Source organism: Echinops telfairi, unplaced genomic scaffold (genome assembly GCF_000313985.2).
Source record: "Echinops telfairi isolate 266 unplaced genomic scaffold, ASM31398v2 ScPeMD7_17;HRSCAF=63, whole genome shotgun sequence".
NCBI lineage: Eukaryota > Metazoa > Chordata > Mammalia > Afrosoricida > Tenrecidae > Echinops > Echinops telfairi.
The window spans coordinates 3,122,812-3,138,991 of record NW_022103914.1 but is presented as its reverse complement, the minus strand read 5'-3'; the positions used below and the strand labels follow the sequence as shown (position 1 = coordinate 3,138,991).

At 50.2% G+C, this 16,180-nt stretch overlaps 1 protein-coding gene across 13 annotated transcripts in view; it reads right to left on the bottom strand.

The window, feature by feature from the left end:
* Positions 1-16,180, bottom strand: part of KALRN (kalirin RhoGEF kinase) — a 653,766-nt gene that overhangs the window by 256,041 nt on the left and 381,545 nt on the right. For all 13 annotated transcript variants that reach the window (XM_030884807.2, XM_030884808.2, XM_045287542.1 and 10 more), the window contains 2 exons: positions 10,968-11,163; positions 3,905-4,071 (listed from right to left, as the gene is read on the bottom strand). In XM_030884807.2, coding sequence (XP_030740667.1) covers positions 3,905-4,071; positions 10,968-11,163 — 363 coding nt within the window. The remainder of the gene's footprint in view (positions 1-3,904; positions 4,072-10,967; positions 11,164-16,180) is intronic.

Below are 16,180 nucleotides of genomic sequence, written 5' to 3'. Positions count from 1 at the left end.
TTATGCCCATTAAATGGGTTTTTCAAATGTTTCTGATTCAGATGTGAGGTCATGTTTACCAGGATAGTCATTTTCCTGGAAGGCAATCAGAGCATTATCGGGTGGCGGGGTGTGTGTGTGTGTGTGTGTGTGTGTGTACACAGAATTGATTTTCTAGGAGAAATGGAAATCTGTGTGGTCTTGGGCCCTGAGCCACAGACCATGATCAGGAGAGTGAGTTGCCTTCAGCGTCTACCATTTCTCCAGAGGTGTTTCAGTCATACATCGTTGATATAGAATCCTAGGAAATCCCTTAGAAAAGAGGTTGCCTTCATCAGTTTCATTGGTCTGAATCATTGAGTACTTCAATGGCTCACTCGCTAAAGCTTTAGTTTAATATAATTTAATTTCACATAAGGTTATAGTGGCCACATATTGTTGTTCCCCGTTCTGTTCCCATTGGTGGCATTGTGATTAAGCTGCCCCCACCCCTCCACCCCGCTTTGTCTTTTAAGAGTATATTCAAAAAAGAAACTTTCAAGCTGGTGTCTAAATTTAAGCTCAGGGATCAATACTGACATCTAGATTAACTACCTCTTTCGAAGTGTCAACAGCTTCCAGATCAATATTTCCCGCTTCACCAATTTCCATCAAACAGCAATGCCTTCTCTGAAACTGGATCCGACGTCTCAGGAAGGAGCCTAGCACTGGCAGGGGAGCAGTCTGTCTAATGAGGTGTGGGGGCTGCACCAAGCAGCAGTCTCTCGGCATCTCACAGGGCCGTTGCCCTTTGCCCAGGCCTTCGCTGGTTTCCTAAAGAGCCTGACTCAGTCAACACCACACGGTTTTGAGCTGCATTTCTACTGTGTGTCCTTCTCCCGAGGCTGGGAGAAGGAATTGTCCCAACTCACACTGAAGAATTCTTCCTCTGTCCCCAACCCATGAGATTCTGAATGGTAACATGTACACATATTTGTCAATGTTGGATTATGCGGTTATAGATTCTCAGCTTCTGCCTTTGAAGGGCGACTTATCTCCTCAGTCCTCCTTGCACACAGAATGTGTACTTAGGGAAAGAGACATCCATTCCGATTGAAGATCAGCCGAGACCAACACAAGCAGGGAGTTAAGTTCTACTACTCATGTTCCAGCGAAGCGCAAACATGGCCAGAAATGAAATCATAGACTGCATCTCTTAAGTCTCAGAGGAATGTGTTCCTCCTCTCTGCTGTGTTCAGATTATCCACGCAGTTAACTCCACGGGCAGAAACCGCCAAGCACGGGAAGCCGAGGAGAACTTGGCTGCCTTGCTGGGAACTCCAGTTGGCCAACCAGACAGGCACCGCCCTCCGAGAAGTCTAGGCCACACCTACCCTGTCTTCTCAGCCAGGGTCTTGCTGAGAAGCTCCGGAGAATACTAGGCCATGTTCTGCTGGAGGATTTCTTCCTAATTTTCCTGAAATAGGCAGGAGTAGGTTCCAGTAGAGGAGCCCCAGTGGCGTAATGGTGACGCGTTGGGCTGCAAATGGCAAGGTCAGCAGTTCAAAACCATCAGCCGCCCCTAGGGAGAGAGATGCTGCTCTCTACTCCCGTGAAGAGTTACAGTCTCAGAAGGCCACAGGGGCAATTCTACCCTGCCCTACAGGGTCGCTAGGAGTGGCATCAACTGGAAGGCAATGAGTTGGTTTTTGGGGTTTTTTGGCGGCCCCTGCAGAGGCAAAAATCAAATTCAGGTGGCCTAGTGGCACAGTGATTCAGCACGCGGCTGCTAACTGAAAGGTGAACAATTTAAACACACCAGTCGCGCTGCAGAGAGAGGCAGGACCACTTGCTTCCTCGAAGATGAACAGCCCTGGAGGCATCTTCGGACCACTTTCACTCTGCTCTGAGTCTGGCTTTGGGCTCAAGTCTCGGCTCAGGGGTCACGCGGCCCCAGGGAGCACCATCCTTATGGTGCCTCCCTTGTAAAATCTAGGTAACCCTCCTTTCTCCCAGGGGCCCCTTCTACTCGGAAAGTGACTTTGTAAAGGAGACAACACTGCACGTGTGAAAAGACTATGGATTCTTCCTGCCTCTCACTGTGTCCTGGGCCGGCGAGGATTCCACCAGGTCCTAAGGAACACCATTTCTCCCCAGAGGGCCACGACTCCATGCCATGGGCTGGCAGCGCTGTGTCGCAGCCTTGCTGGAGGGCAATGACAATGTGTGGGGGTTCTGGTGATGTCTTGGCTCGAAGAGGAAAGGGGTGAGGAAGGCCACTCTTCCTGTGAGGGCGAAGAACAATGCAGTCTCTCCAGCACGCTAGCACGCGTAGCCTGACTACACAAGGTGACGCGATCGCTGCATTAAAGACTATCTTTGTTCCCTGTGCTAAATTATTAGATTCAAACCAAGTCCAAAGGCTCTGGAAGCCACACTGTACCTGAGGGGGAAAATGGCTAAAAAGAGACAGATGTTTCAGTTCAGAATTTTTGGGGGTGGGGTGGGGAGAGCAGGGCTCAGCCTAGAGGAAAGGAGCCCAAGAGCTGCTGTGAGGTAAGCACTGGCCCACTAACTGGAAGGATGAAGGTTCAAACCCATCTACTGCTCTGTGGGAGAAAGCTGAGGCTGTCTGCTCCCATAAAGATTGACAGTCTCGAACACTCTCTAGGGGATCTGGATGGGTCAGGGTTAACTTGATGACAGGTTTTCTGCCTAAAAGTAGGGGTGGTGGTGGCTGGAAGAGCCTGCAGAAGGGTGTAACCCCTGAAGTGATAGAAAGTTTGTCCTGCTGAGGGCCCGTCCAGACCTGTGGACAGTGTTCTAGCCCCACGGTGGCACTGTCTAAACACCAGTGGCCTCATCTGTAAAACAGACTACATCTGTTTCTGAAGTGGTTGTGAGGCTGGATTGAGATGTGTGTAAAAGGAACCGAGCCCTCCCCCGCCCACAGCCACGTTACACTGTGTTTCTGAAGTCGTAACTCTTGGTGGGAGCAGATAGCCTCTTTGTTCTCCCGGGGAGAGGTTGCTGGCCTTCAACCGCCAACCTTGAAGTTAGCAGTCCAATGCTCGGCCCACAGCATCCTCAGGGCACTTCCAAAAGCTCAGAGCACTCATTCCATGGGATGGACGACCAGATGTTTGCTTCTTCAACCCCACTTTTTCTAAAGATGAGATTCCTGCGGATTCTGTTGACAGGGATCAACACTTGATCTCTTCCCACTAGTGTGAACATGTGCCAAAGTGGGTCCATTCTTTGAGGTTTGAACGCTCAAAGACCTGAGTATGCCCTTTCACAAAAACATGTCTCGCCATGTCTCCTGCCACTAAGGATTCTTTTTTCTTTTCTTTTAAAAATCAACTTTAATATGGAAAGAAAGGCTTCTTACAAGATTACCCCACACATTGAAAACAATGAGGGCAACTGCTACAACTTATCGGCTGTCAACCAGGCATCAGGCACTGTTTGGAGGCACACTAGCAGGCCCCCCATATGGATGGACCCTGAAGCTAATAATGCCTAACCATGCTTCTTGAAGGGGGTGTGCCCTTCTCATGGATGGTGTGCCAGGATTAGAGACAGGGAGGAGGAGGAGGAGAGGTTCAGGGACTGACCACTCAGGAGAGTCTGGAATGCACTCCTGCGATTGTTCTGAGAGTTCATGCCATGGCACTGTTGGGTCCATTCATAATAGCAGCCTAGCTTTCAGAGATGAAGACGGCCAAGCCTTTCACCTGTGTGTCTTCTACATGCTGCTTACTTTAGGGGATGCACTTGGGGCTCTGTATCCTTTAGCCTCAGGCCTGACTCAGCAGGCTGGGAAGTTCAGGCTCAAGGTGGCTGCTGGTGGAGGCTGGTGGGTGATGGTGGTGGTAGGCGGTGATATGGGGAGAGGTATAGGGGAGGGGAGGTTGGGGGGCGGCTTGGGAGGGGCCAGGCTCACCTGCTTGACCTCCGCCTGGAGGTGCCGCAGTTGCAGGCACTGCTCTAGCCGCTTATGGGTCTGCTCAGCATTGAGCTCCAGTTCATGCTGCTTCTCATGGAGAAATTCCAGTAGCTCTTGCACCTGGGCTGCCAGGTCAATGTCTTTCTCACAGATTAATTCAATTCCTGATTGAGGACAAAAATAAAAGGTAAACAATGAACAGCCAGGTAGTACGGGGATACTTGAAGCCCATCGTAAGCCCAACTTACGATGGGGTTACAGCCCCATGGGGTTAGAGCCCAATGACTCCTTTGCAAGTTCCTGCCGATGTAGTTGAATGACTCACCTTTTTGTTTTCAGTATCATTGCCTTTTATTGCTATTAATTTTGTCTTTATTTGCCTTTGGGGGTGGGCAGGAGAATGATAACTTTAGCAAATTATCCACGTGACACTGGCTGCAACACATCTTTACAACACTAGGGTGTACACAAAGGAGTGTGAGGCCCCGTGTAACTCGAGCCAGCACTAAGTCGGTGTCTACTTGCATGGCAGCTTCTTAGTTCTGTCCAACCCTTTCCCTGCTCATCATCCTGTAAGCACTGTACCAACCCAACTGTGGTCCTCATGCTGACCCTTGCCTGGGACCCAACCAACAACGGGGTTCCGATTCAAGAGCGCACAAGTCAGTCAGCAAGGGGAAGTGTCTCTCTATGCAGGCAAAACCAAAAGGAGCCCACAATCTTGACAGTCTCCCCCCTGGAAGACTTCCCTGCGGCTGACTCATACCATCAGAACACCATCTCCCTGTCACCGCCACCGCCGCAGCCACCATCCTGGCAGCATCCAGAGGGGGGAGTCTAAAGGAAGGCAGTGCACTAGGGGAAATTCACTTCTGGAAGCAAAAATAGTGCTTTATATAAGGACAATATGGTCGCGTGGGAAACATTTCTTTCTGGTTATATGGTAATGATTTCAGTCTTCTTTTCAGGTTAATTTTAAAAATCAGTTTCATAATTTCAAGTCCCCACTCCTGAAATATCTGTGGAAGACAGAGGAAAGGGCGTCTTGCTCCTCAGGCTGCCAGGTCTCTCTCCTTGCTCTTTTCAGTCACCCAGGGGATTTTCTTGATTGAAGCAAAACGGAACACGAGTTCTACTTCAATGGTGCTCATCACAGGGGGATGACCCCTGACTCCCCCATGATTACTCTCTGGACATGTAATTTAAGACCCAGTTGGAGAAGCAGGAACCCTTCCCTGCTCCCAGCTCCCATGGGAATTTCCACGGCGTGTGTGTCTCTGGTGTTTAATATGTTGGGCTTGGCAAACGTGTCTCTACGTGAAGTTCACAGGGTGGACGCCTAGCACACAGCATGTGGCTCGTCTTCCCACACCTGGTAACTGATCCAAGAGGCCAGCCACCTGCTTAGGACCCTCACCCAGAACAGGCTCCTGGCCAACTCCTCACTTGGATCAATCTCACTTGATACTGTTTGATGTGAGATGAACCCAGAACCCAGAACGGACAAGGGAGATGATGGCTGCACCCTAGCTCTCCACAGCACACTGTGCATTGAAGGAGCACGGAGACTTACCCCGGCCCCTTCTAGAGGAACAGACACCCCTCTTCTTCCACACTGATCCCTCCACCGCCCAACACAGTGACAGGAGCACAGTTAAAACCCACATCTGCTTGTACTGACATTACTACTCTCAGTCTAATCATCGTCTTCACCACCTTCATCAGGGGCCGGAAAGGCAAACACAGCCATGTGTGTGGCTTCTTTTCCAACCAGTGGTGAAACAAGCCCAGGCAGTGAAATCGTTGGTCAGGCTCTCTTAAAATGTTGCATGGAGATTTCTTTCTGGGGTGCGCCCACCCTTACCCCCATCACACTGCCTTGGACAAAGCTGCTCGTTAACTTGTCTGAGTTGTCTCTGCACTGCGATGATGCGCTGTGATGGGAAGTACCTGTGGGCTGTGGAGAAGGATCAACTAAGATCGGGATCTACGCTTGACAATTGTGAACTGTGAGACTTTGGGCTCTTTACCCTCTCTGAGCCTGAATTCATGTCCCTGTTAGAATGGGAATCACAGCTCCTTTCCTGGGACGGCATGAGGATTACTACGTAAGAAACGGAAATAAAGTCCTTGGCATTTATTTGCTCAAGAAATATTCATTTTCATATTTTTTCTTTTCCTTGGGGGAAAACGCAATTTACTCACCATCGATTACTGATGAGATCATTAGATGGCATGTGTATATAAATTTAAAAAACATACTGATTAGTGTCCTATGCTTACTTGTCATTGTGTTTATCTTCAGAAGGATGCTATTAGACTGGGGATGGGGAACCTTTTTTTGCCCTGTCAAAAGCCATTTGGATATTTTTAATATCATTCACGGGCCATAAAAATGATCAACTTGAAAATCAGCCTGCTATCTTTGCTCACATTTAATTAACTCACCCCTATGTGATGGCTGGAACTGCTTCTCTTTGGGGAGGTGTGTGACGTTAGCTGTGTTGATGACTGTGTGCGCCTTACGTGGCCCACAGGCTGGACCTTCCCACCTGTCCTAGCCCATCGCTTTCACCCTGACGGGAGCTGGGACTTGATGGGGCTGCCTTGTTTGTCCAGGTCTCGCGCGTTGTCTGTGTCTGAGCGTGTGAAGTCTTACCATCTTTCTAGGGTTCATTTTAGTGGAAAACATTGGGTTTTCCTTTTCTGACAGATTTCTGACTTACATTCTGACTTACATAGATTCTGGTTTTCACAGGTTTTAATTTATTATATTTGTCTGGAGATTAAAAAAAAAAACCCAAAAAACCGGGATGGGATTCATGCCTCAGTAACTCTCAGAGCCCCCAGGATGAGGCCAAGATGCAGATGAGACTCTGAACCACTGGATCCAGAGGCCAGGGTCTCCTTACGAGACACAACGTTGTCAGGAGGCTATGCATTTGCAGTCATTTAGGTCTCAAGGCGATACAGCCAGTAACAAGCACGTGACTTTGCTTTCCTTTGTTGCCAGGCCCAGGGGACCTAACTTTCTTGAGGAGAGGGGTAGCTGGATCCAGGGAACGGTTTAGGTGTTCCTGGGTCTGCTGCCCATATTCCTAACAGGTTTTCAACAGTTTCTGAGTTCTTAAAACCTTGTGTCTGTTCCCCAGTGGACATCGTCTCTTCTCTTGTCCCTCCCCCCTTTCTCTATCTGTGTCACTCCCTCTGCGCAATAATCAGCTCAGAAGGGACAAAGGCCTTAATCAGGTTTCTAGATCAGTGTTCTGAATGCTAGCTGTACAGCACAATCACCTGAGAAGTTGGAAAAATTGAGGCCCCATTCAGACCAATTAAGTAAGAATCCCTGAGGGGGTGCCCCGCCACCATACTTGAGGCCTTTGGAAGATTCTTGGGCCAGGAGATTCTCAATAAGCCACCAGATTCACAGTCTGCAGCAAGGCTCATGTCCCCTTGTCTTGGCCCTCAGCAGGTCCCCACTCCTAGTCAGCCCAGAGTGGCTTTGGTTTTAGAAAAGCACAGTCCTTTTCTTTCCTCTGTGGACCGTGGGGAGTTATTGGCAGGGCTTTATTTTTACCTATGTCTGTTCCACCCACACCGATGTTCCTTTTCCATCAACTAAGCGAACATGTTTAAGGTCTCGCTATGTGCAAGGCAGAGCTACCCTGCCAGATGCTGGGGCTGAAAAAGAGAAGAAGGAAGGAGTCTTGGCACGTGTGCTGCAGAAGAATCTTCCAGAACACAGATGGAAAGTGGTTTGTATGGAAGATCTACACAAGCAGGTGTGCTTTCCTGAGCACCTGCCATGGGCTTGACATGTGTCATACTACAGCATCCTCACAATGACCCCTCGGCAGGCACGCTAAAGAGATACGCCTGATTCCTCAGGCCAAGGGTAACAGCTGCATGGCCAGATGGCAACTATGAGAAGACGAGCAGGCTACAGCATGGCAGTGAGAACTGGGGGAGGGACGTCAGGAGTCAAGGCTGGACAGAGGAGCCACCCGAAACCTACAGAAAAATGACTCCCAAAGTCTAACTGCTCACGGTGGTGAAGCTAGACCTCGAATTCAGCTTGTTTTCCAGAGCTGGCTCCTTGCAGCCAAACCAGCACCTCCTAACCATCAAACAGATGGTACTTTAATGAGGAAAGATCATGAGGACATTGTCCCCATTTTGCCTTCCAGTCCTAAGGCTGGCATTGATTAGGCAAAGGCTTTTGCTCCAGAGTTGTTGGCATGCCAGAAGGGTTCAGGAGAACCTGGTTCAATGTCTTCAACTTTATATTTGAAACTAAGCATATGGAAATTCCATTCTCCCATTGACGATGGTAAAGTCAAAGCATGAGCCCTCAATTGATTTAACACGGAGTTCTAAATAGCAACCAAACCCATATGTTGCCAACTGTCCTTTCTTTAAAGCAACAGCCTATTTTATTTTTAATCAGCATACGTGTACTGGCTATCCCTTGCAACTGTCCAAGCTATCTGTGGTCTTCATCATTGCGTCTGGAGGACTCTCTTCTGCAGCCACCCGGGGCACGGCCCACTCTCTGTCCTTCCTATTCCACCCACCGCCTCCAGCGCTGGTGCGACCTGTCCTCCCTGCTCTAAGTCCGGAGAGAAGATGCCTCCTCTGCTGAACCAGGTCGCAGATCCCCTGAGACACTTGGGTCCAGGCCCCCCAAACCTCACGGGCTGCGTTAGACTGGACAGTCACTTCGGTGGAAGCCAGGCAGTAGCCAGTCTCAGCAGAGGGGGCTGAAGTGGCCAATCAAACATCTTTTGACAAAACTCTCATCTCTGAACAGGATCACATGGGGGTAGACAGCCCATCTGCCTGGGGGCGTTTGCACCCACTCAGTCCTCCTGGTCGCTAAGCACAGCCAGCCCACAGTGACAAGCAGTCCTCAGGGGCTGCCAGCTCCCAGCAGTCTTTCTGTTACCATGGATACTTAGCTCTCGGGACAGAGGTTGGCTTGCTCAAGGCCTGCCACACAGAGGTACAAACTGCTGCCAGTCTCCAGGCAGACAGGGCCTCTCCTGTTCGACATGTCAATTCTGAGGCATGAGGGCGGCATCCCTGCCTAGCTTCTCAGTGGCAGCCTCTCTACTGGGCACCGTGTCTGCGTCCTGTCACAGTTTTAGCTGGATAGACAGCTATCATCCTGAGCCCCAGGAGGACAAACTGGAGAGCTGAAGCCCAAACGCAAAAGGTTCTCAATCACAGAGAAAGGGCCATCGCCCGCTTCCCTAATAAGGCACGGAGAAAGTACAGGCCTTATCCTAGATCACTGCTTCTCCAACGTTAATGCGCACATGCATCACTGGAGACTGTGAGAACGTGCAGATTCAGGTGCATACGTTTGGGGTTCTGCATGTCTAACCCGCTCCCCAACAGCAGCAAGTGACGCTGGCGAGGTTGGCCCAGGCAGCAGACTGAGCAGCCAGGGGCAGGTGTCCGAATGACTGGGATGCGTTCTGAGACACTGATTTCTGGATCCACCTCAAGTGAATGTGGTGTGGAAGGCCTGGAGTGGGCCCTGGAACCTGCATTTTTAACCAGCGCTGACACTGCTGCGGGGGGGAGGGAACACGCTTGAAGAGTCACTGTCCTTGACCATGGTCAAGATGGGAAACAGGGATTCTCCACCCTGGACACACAGTTGACTCACCTGAACAGCTTTTCGCTGATGCCCACGTCCTGTTCAAACCAACCCCAGACCCACTGCCAGGCAGTCAGTCCAGACTCATGGAGACCCTATAGAGGGCTTGGGAAACTTAAGCCTTCACAAGACCAGACAGCTTCATCTTTTCCTGTGGCTGGTGGGTTTGAACCACAGACTCTGTGGTTAGCAGCCTAACCCCTAACACACAGGGTCATCAGCGATCTTTAAGTGTTAATCTCTGGAAGTCTTAATCGGTGTCGGAATCTCGGGAGGTGGGGCCTGAACATTGTCCCAGAGAGAATGCAGCGTGGGTGGCCTGTGCGGCATCTGCACGACGGCTACATGCACGCTGTGTCTCAGAGGCAACTGCAGCCTGCTCAGAACATGGTAAACATCTGAGGATGAAAATCGAAATGACGGGGAAGTACTTGTATGTTCACGTGGAAGCAAAGTTCCTTTCCGTGATAGCATTTATACTTTCAGGTGGTCCAAGGAAACACGGTACCCTTAAGTTCAGAGTGATTGCTAAGCGTCCCCTGATAATCTTCTGATTCTGACAACCTTCATGATGATCAGCAGGGACATGGACCAGCAGGATTTTAAAGAGGTGATGGCCTCAGCCCGTCTCCCTGACCAAGAGAACAAGGAACCTTCATTTAGGGTAGGACCCAGGTAGCAGTGATGGGTGTGGGTGAGGGAGCAGGAGACCTGGGTTCTAGCTCTCTCTGACCAACCCAGTCACTTCTCTGACTTCATTGGGACCTTAGGGACCCAGAGGCTCGTCTAGTTCGAACATGGAAGGCTGCCTGGGGCAGTGGCAATATTCCAGTGCTGGACAAATATCGAATGAATCCTGAGCAAGCCAGCCATATTTGTGAATAGGCTGACTGGTTTTGGACTGGATGAGCTCGCCATAAGTCCTTGTTAGCCCTTCTGATGCACCCTCACAGCCCCGCGATACATACGCAATTCTAGACTCCGCGAGCAACGGACTGGAGCCGAGGTGCGAGCCTGGTGGGGGAGTTGTCTGCCCACTCCAGCACAGCACACCCCGTGTCTGACTGCATCTGAAGCCAACCCACTGTGTGCTTTTCCAGGGCAGCTTTCTTTGGATCCGTGCAAACGCTGGCACTGGTCCTCTCAGCGTTTCTCTAGCACCAGGAGACCCCAGTCCTACTCTCCCCCTTAGTACACAGAGCCCAACCTGCTGATGCTGGAGGCATGACTTCAGCTCTCCTGGTTTGGGGAGCCTCTCTCTTTAAAATGGGAGTAAACATCTCTCTATCGGTCGGAATAAAGTGAACTCACGGGGCAGAAGAGCTCGTGGGAGACGAGCTGGTATTCTCGTTCCCAGCACCACCCCAGCCAGGAGAACGTGAGGGGGCCGCCTACCTGAGGCTTGGACCTCCATGATGTACTGGTGCAGATCCTGGCCCTGCTGGATGACCTCAAAGGTCATGTTGTTCATGGCTAGCTTCCGTTCTGTGTGGCGCTGCAGCCGCTGCTCTGCCAGCGTCAGATCCTCCGTGTTGAAGTCATTCATCTGCCGGAGCAAGTCCTCATTCCAGGCATCCAGCTCGGCTGTCACCTGCGAGGGAAAGACGGTCAGTCCAGGCACCGCCCCCTGGACCATCACCCCGACAGCCGTTGCAAGTCTTACGTGCCCTTCCCATCAGCCGCTACTCTGCCTCTCTTCCACCCTGTGCCTTTAGAAGCAAGACTGTCATGAGCCCTGGTGGCTGAGTGGGCTATGAGTGGAGCTGCCAACTGCCAGGTCTGTGGTTTGAAGGCACCCGCTGCTCTATGGGAGGAAGAGATGCCCTGCAGGGGCCGCTCTCCTCTGCCCGATGGGGCCGCATGAGTCGGAATGGATTCCTCAGCAGTGGGTGCCTGTCCCATCAAGTTCTCCTCTGCCCGATGGGGCCACAAGAGTCGGAATGGATTCCATAGCAATGGGTGCTGGTCCTGTCACACGCCCACTTATTCGTGGCTCTCAAGTGTCCCCCGTGTGTTCCAAGACCTGGAGCCACCAGCAAAGGAACAGCAGCCAACTCTGATAGGATGACGAGGTTCATTGTATAGAATATTACACATTCCGTCCTATCTGAGCCAAGCAAGGCAGGCAGGTCCATCTTATTGAAGAGGGAGCTGATCCTTAAGCAGACACAGTACGGTGCCCAAAGTTCAGGTTGCTAGTGAGGGGCCAGGCTTCAGACAGAGCTCGGTCCTTCTCCTGACGGCACAGCCTCTGTCTGCTGACCCACAGTGACTGCTCTCGGCGTGCGTCCCCGTTGGACAGGTGCTCAGAATGAAGCAGCTACCCCTGTGGGGTCGTGGTTACTCGCCGGGCTGCTAACCACAAGGTCAGCCATTTGCAACCACCATCCCCCTCCGAGGGCGAAGGACGAGGCTTTCTGATGCCATCAGGAGGTGCAGGCTGGGAAACCCACAAGGGCCGTTCTAGCCTGTCCTGCAGGGCTGCTCGGAGTTAGAATCGACTCACTGGCAGCGAGTTTCGAGAGAGAGAGAACCTGAGGGATAGAGACGGATGATGGATGGTTACATAATCACAGGTCACGAGCCAGTGGGCATCAACCCCAATCCAAACCAGCTGTCGCTGGGTTGGTTCTGACACGTGATGACCCAGTGTGGTGACCCAGAGGTGGCACTCTGCTCCGTGGGGCTTTCAGGGCTGTGCTCTTTCAGAACAGGCCCTCCATCCGAGGCACCTCTCGGTGAGTCTGCACAGGGTGACTGAGCCAGCTGTGAACGGGTGGCACACTGCTCGGCGTCCAAGCAGCTATCAGTTGCTCAGAGGCACCATCGATTCTAACGACGACTACGCAGGTAATGAATGGGCACACAGCCCCTGTACGACTGTGCCAAGTTTTCATTGCAATACAGCGGACTCGCGGTTTGCTGTAGGAAGAGGTGGGCCTTCAATCTGCAATCATCCGGAGTGGGGACTTAGAAGCCTTGGCTGGACTGGGTGATCATTCTACCCGCTATCTAGAACAAAGTGGTTTTCAGATCTGTTACCTCATGCTACCGTGGCGCACTGGTGCGGGCATCCTCTTTTCAAGGAGGGGCTCGAGAAATCTCATTCAGGTCACAAGCCCCAGGGTGGCCTCCGCACCCATGTGTCCCAGAGCCCCTCCCTGTCAGTGATTCCTGTAGTGCCAGCCCTGCTGGCAAGTCACATGGCCTTTCCAGCAGCCCAGCACTGCTGCGCCAGGAGCACCAGAGGCCAAAGGGAGGCTCCTTGGGGCATCTGGCATTGCACCCTCAGGCCCCCTGCAGGTGTCATTCAGACGGGGGCAGGGAAGACCAGCTTGTCCGCACCAGGGGCTGTGGTCTGCAGCCCAGGACTGTGTGCTTTACGCACGTCACGTCTTTCTTCCAGCAGAATGCACGCAGCTGAAGGCGTAGCTGCTCTCGATGGAGTGGAGGCGGGAGAGCTGTAAAGATACATGTCACCCATCTACGACCTCTCAGGCTAGGGCTTAGCAACCCATGAAGCTCAGCAAAAGTAAGTGAATAAATCAATACAAATAACCCAAGCCAAGCTCGCTGCCCTCGAGTCGATTCTGATTCCCAGCGACCCCAAAGCACAGAGTCGAACTGCCCCTGGGGGTTTCTGAGACCGTAAACTCTTCACAAGGGTAACAAAGCCTCCTTTTTTCCCCCCACAGTGGCTGGTGGTTTCGAACCACCGACCTTGAGGTTAGCAGTCCAACGCGTAACCACGACAGCAACGGGGCTGAGCGTCGGCAGGATAAAACATGTTTTTGTGTGGCCACATCTTTTACAAGGACTGCATGCTCTAACTTAGAGAAGGGGCCTAAAGTGAGGAGAACGAGAGCAATAGTAAGCACTCATCTTTACAGAACTAGCTCTATAAATGTACTTTTCCTTCTGGCTGATTTGAAGATGAGGTCTAAAGCACAGAGATTTTCAGCATCTAGTCCTATGCGTTCTGACCACCCCTAAAGGACAGGGATCCCTGCCCTCACAGTGGGAAGCCCACTCCGGCCTCCCCCGCCTCTGGTAAGCACTTTGACTTCTTCTCTTAGCATAGCTCTGGTTTTGCCTATTCTGACACCTCAGACAAATGGACTATACAGCATCCACTCCTTGAGGCCTGACTTTCTTTGTTCCACGTGCTCTATTTTGGATTCACCCATGGTGGACGCGTCAGCTGCTCATTCCTCAGCACACCTGGTAGGATCCTAGCGTGTATCCTGAGGGTCATTTGTTTATCCGCTTGCCTGCTGATAAGCTTTTGGCTGGTTTCCAGTGTTTGACTATTACAGATGAGGCCGCCGTGAAAGCCCCCATGTACTGTTTCCATGGACAGGTTTGGCTTGCTTGAGAGAGGGACTGCAGGGCATTATAAATGTTTATACGAAGCTGTCAGAGGGAATGCTTCTAAGTCAGCAGTTCTCCACCTGTGGGTCATGACCCCTTTGGGGGCCAAACAACCCTTTCACAGGGGTCGCCCAATTCGTAACAGTAGCAAGATTATAGTTATGAAGTAGCAACGTAAATGATTTTATGGTTGGGGGGTCACCACAACATGAGGAACTGTATGAAAGGGTCGTGGCATTAGGAAGGTTGAGAACCACTGTTCTAAGGGATTATAGCATTGTACATCCCCAACAGAAATGTATGAGAGCTCTAGTTGCTCTACATCTTTATTATCATTTAGGATTGTCCATCTATTTAAATTTAGCCATTCTAATGGGCACGAGTCATCTCTTATTATGGGTTTATTTTGGATTTCCCATTGCACTGATAAGACTGAGCTCATTTTCATGTAGTTATTGGTTATTTGTATAGCTCCTTTTATAAAGTGCCTTTTCATGCCTTGCTCATCTTAAAAAAAACCAAACTGCTCAATCCTCTTTTGATTTGTTAGAGTTCTTAATGCATTCTGGATACAATCCACTTTCAGGCATTCCATTGCAAATAGCCGAAATCACAGTTTTTTTAAGTCCATTTCCTTGCCTACAACTTAAGGGGATGTCAATAAAACTAAGACCACAAGCATGGAAAGCAGAGTCTGCCTTTATTTCTACGTTGAGTTCTGTCCTCAGAGTGTGCTGTTGGCTCCTTCCATCTTCTGGGCTTTACCAAGTACTTCAGCTCAGAGAAAATGTGAACCCCTAAAAACGATGTAGCCTGTGGCCTGCCCGGTACATTGCCTTTTTATCCAATGTATACTGACTTCCTTCTGCTTCTACTTCCAAGTTAGCACCTGTCAAGGTAGAAGTCTCACTATGTAGGAGGCCCTCGGAAGGAAGCCTCAAATCATTAAGTGCTCCACGATTAGACAAAAGGTTGGTATTTCAAACCCACCAACCTAGAAGTTCCTAGGAAATCAGGCCTCAACCTCAAAACCAAACTCGCCGCCATGGAGTCACTGCCGACTCACAGTGACCCTACAGGACAGGGCAGAACTGCACCTGGGGGTTTCTGAGACTGGAACTCTTTACAAGAGTAGAAAGTCTTGTCTTTTCCTCCAAGCAGTAGCTGGGGGTTTTGAACTGCTGACCTTGAAGTTAGCAAGCCAATGAGTAACTGCTACACCAGCAGGGCTCCTCAGGAAAGCAGGCCTGGCAATCAGTTAATGAGGGTCCAGGCCTGGAGAACCCATTGGGGCAGTTCTGCTCTGCACATAGGGGTTCACTATGAATTGCAATGGGCTTGGAGGCAACTAACATCAACAGTATTTCCCTCAGAGCATGTCTTGATGCTGACGAGGATCAGGAGAGTGGTGAACGACGCGATGAAGAGGATGATGTAGGTGAGGAATATGATACTGTACTACTGGTATGCTACATTCAGTGTGTTAAGCATTTGACAAACTCTCGCATGCAATAACTCTCATTGCCGGTCTAAATGGAAACGCAGGCAGAGAAGTCTTTTTTCCTTGGGCCTCTGGGCTGGTGAACAGTCAGCTGCAAAGTCCAATGCTCTTAACCATGGTGTCACAGCAAAACCGCTGGGCCCAGCATTGACTGCTAGAAGCACCCTTTTCTTTATGATTCTCATTTCTGATAAATGTGCATTCTACTCTTTCTCTCATTTTCTCCTCCAGGAAAACTCGGTTTAGTTCCCATGAACTCTCAAAATTGATCATGTGTTCTTTGAAAAGCTTAACATCTGAGTTTTCATATTCTTTAAAAATCTACATCATTCACTCTTGTAAGAGGCTACACTGCCTCCCCCTAATACATAGGGTATCTTTGCTGAAGAATTTGGTATTTCTTTCATTTTTCAAAATGGACTTTATCAGATTACTTAGTATAAAGGTAATAATAATCTATCAAGAACTTTCTGATCTGAGCAAGGAAGTCCCAAGGGAATACCAAAAATAGACTTTGGGGCCAGGGCATGGTACCCCATCAGACTCAACTGGAAAACACTCCTAAAGATCAACAAACAGACCTTGAACTATTTACAGGCTTTTCTTTTCTTTTTTTGTCATTGGTTTTGTTGTCTTTTGTTACTTTGTTTTGCTGTCTTGTTTTTGTGCATATTAATATCTATGCAGGCCTATCTAGATAAGATGGGCAGGATAAACAACCTGGAGGAGAAAACAA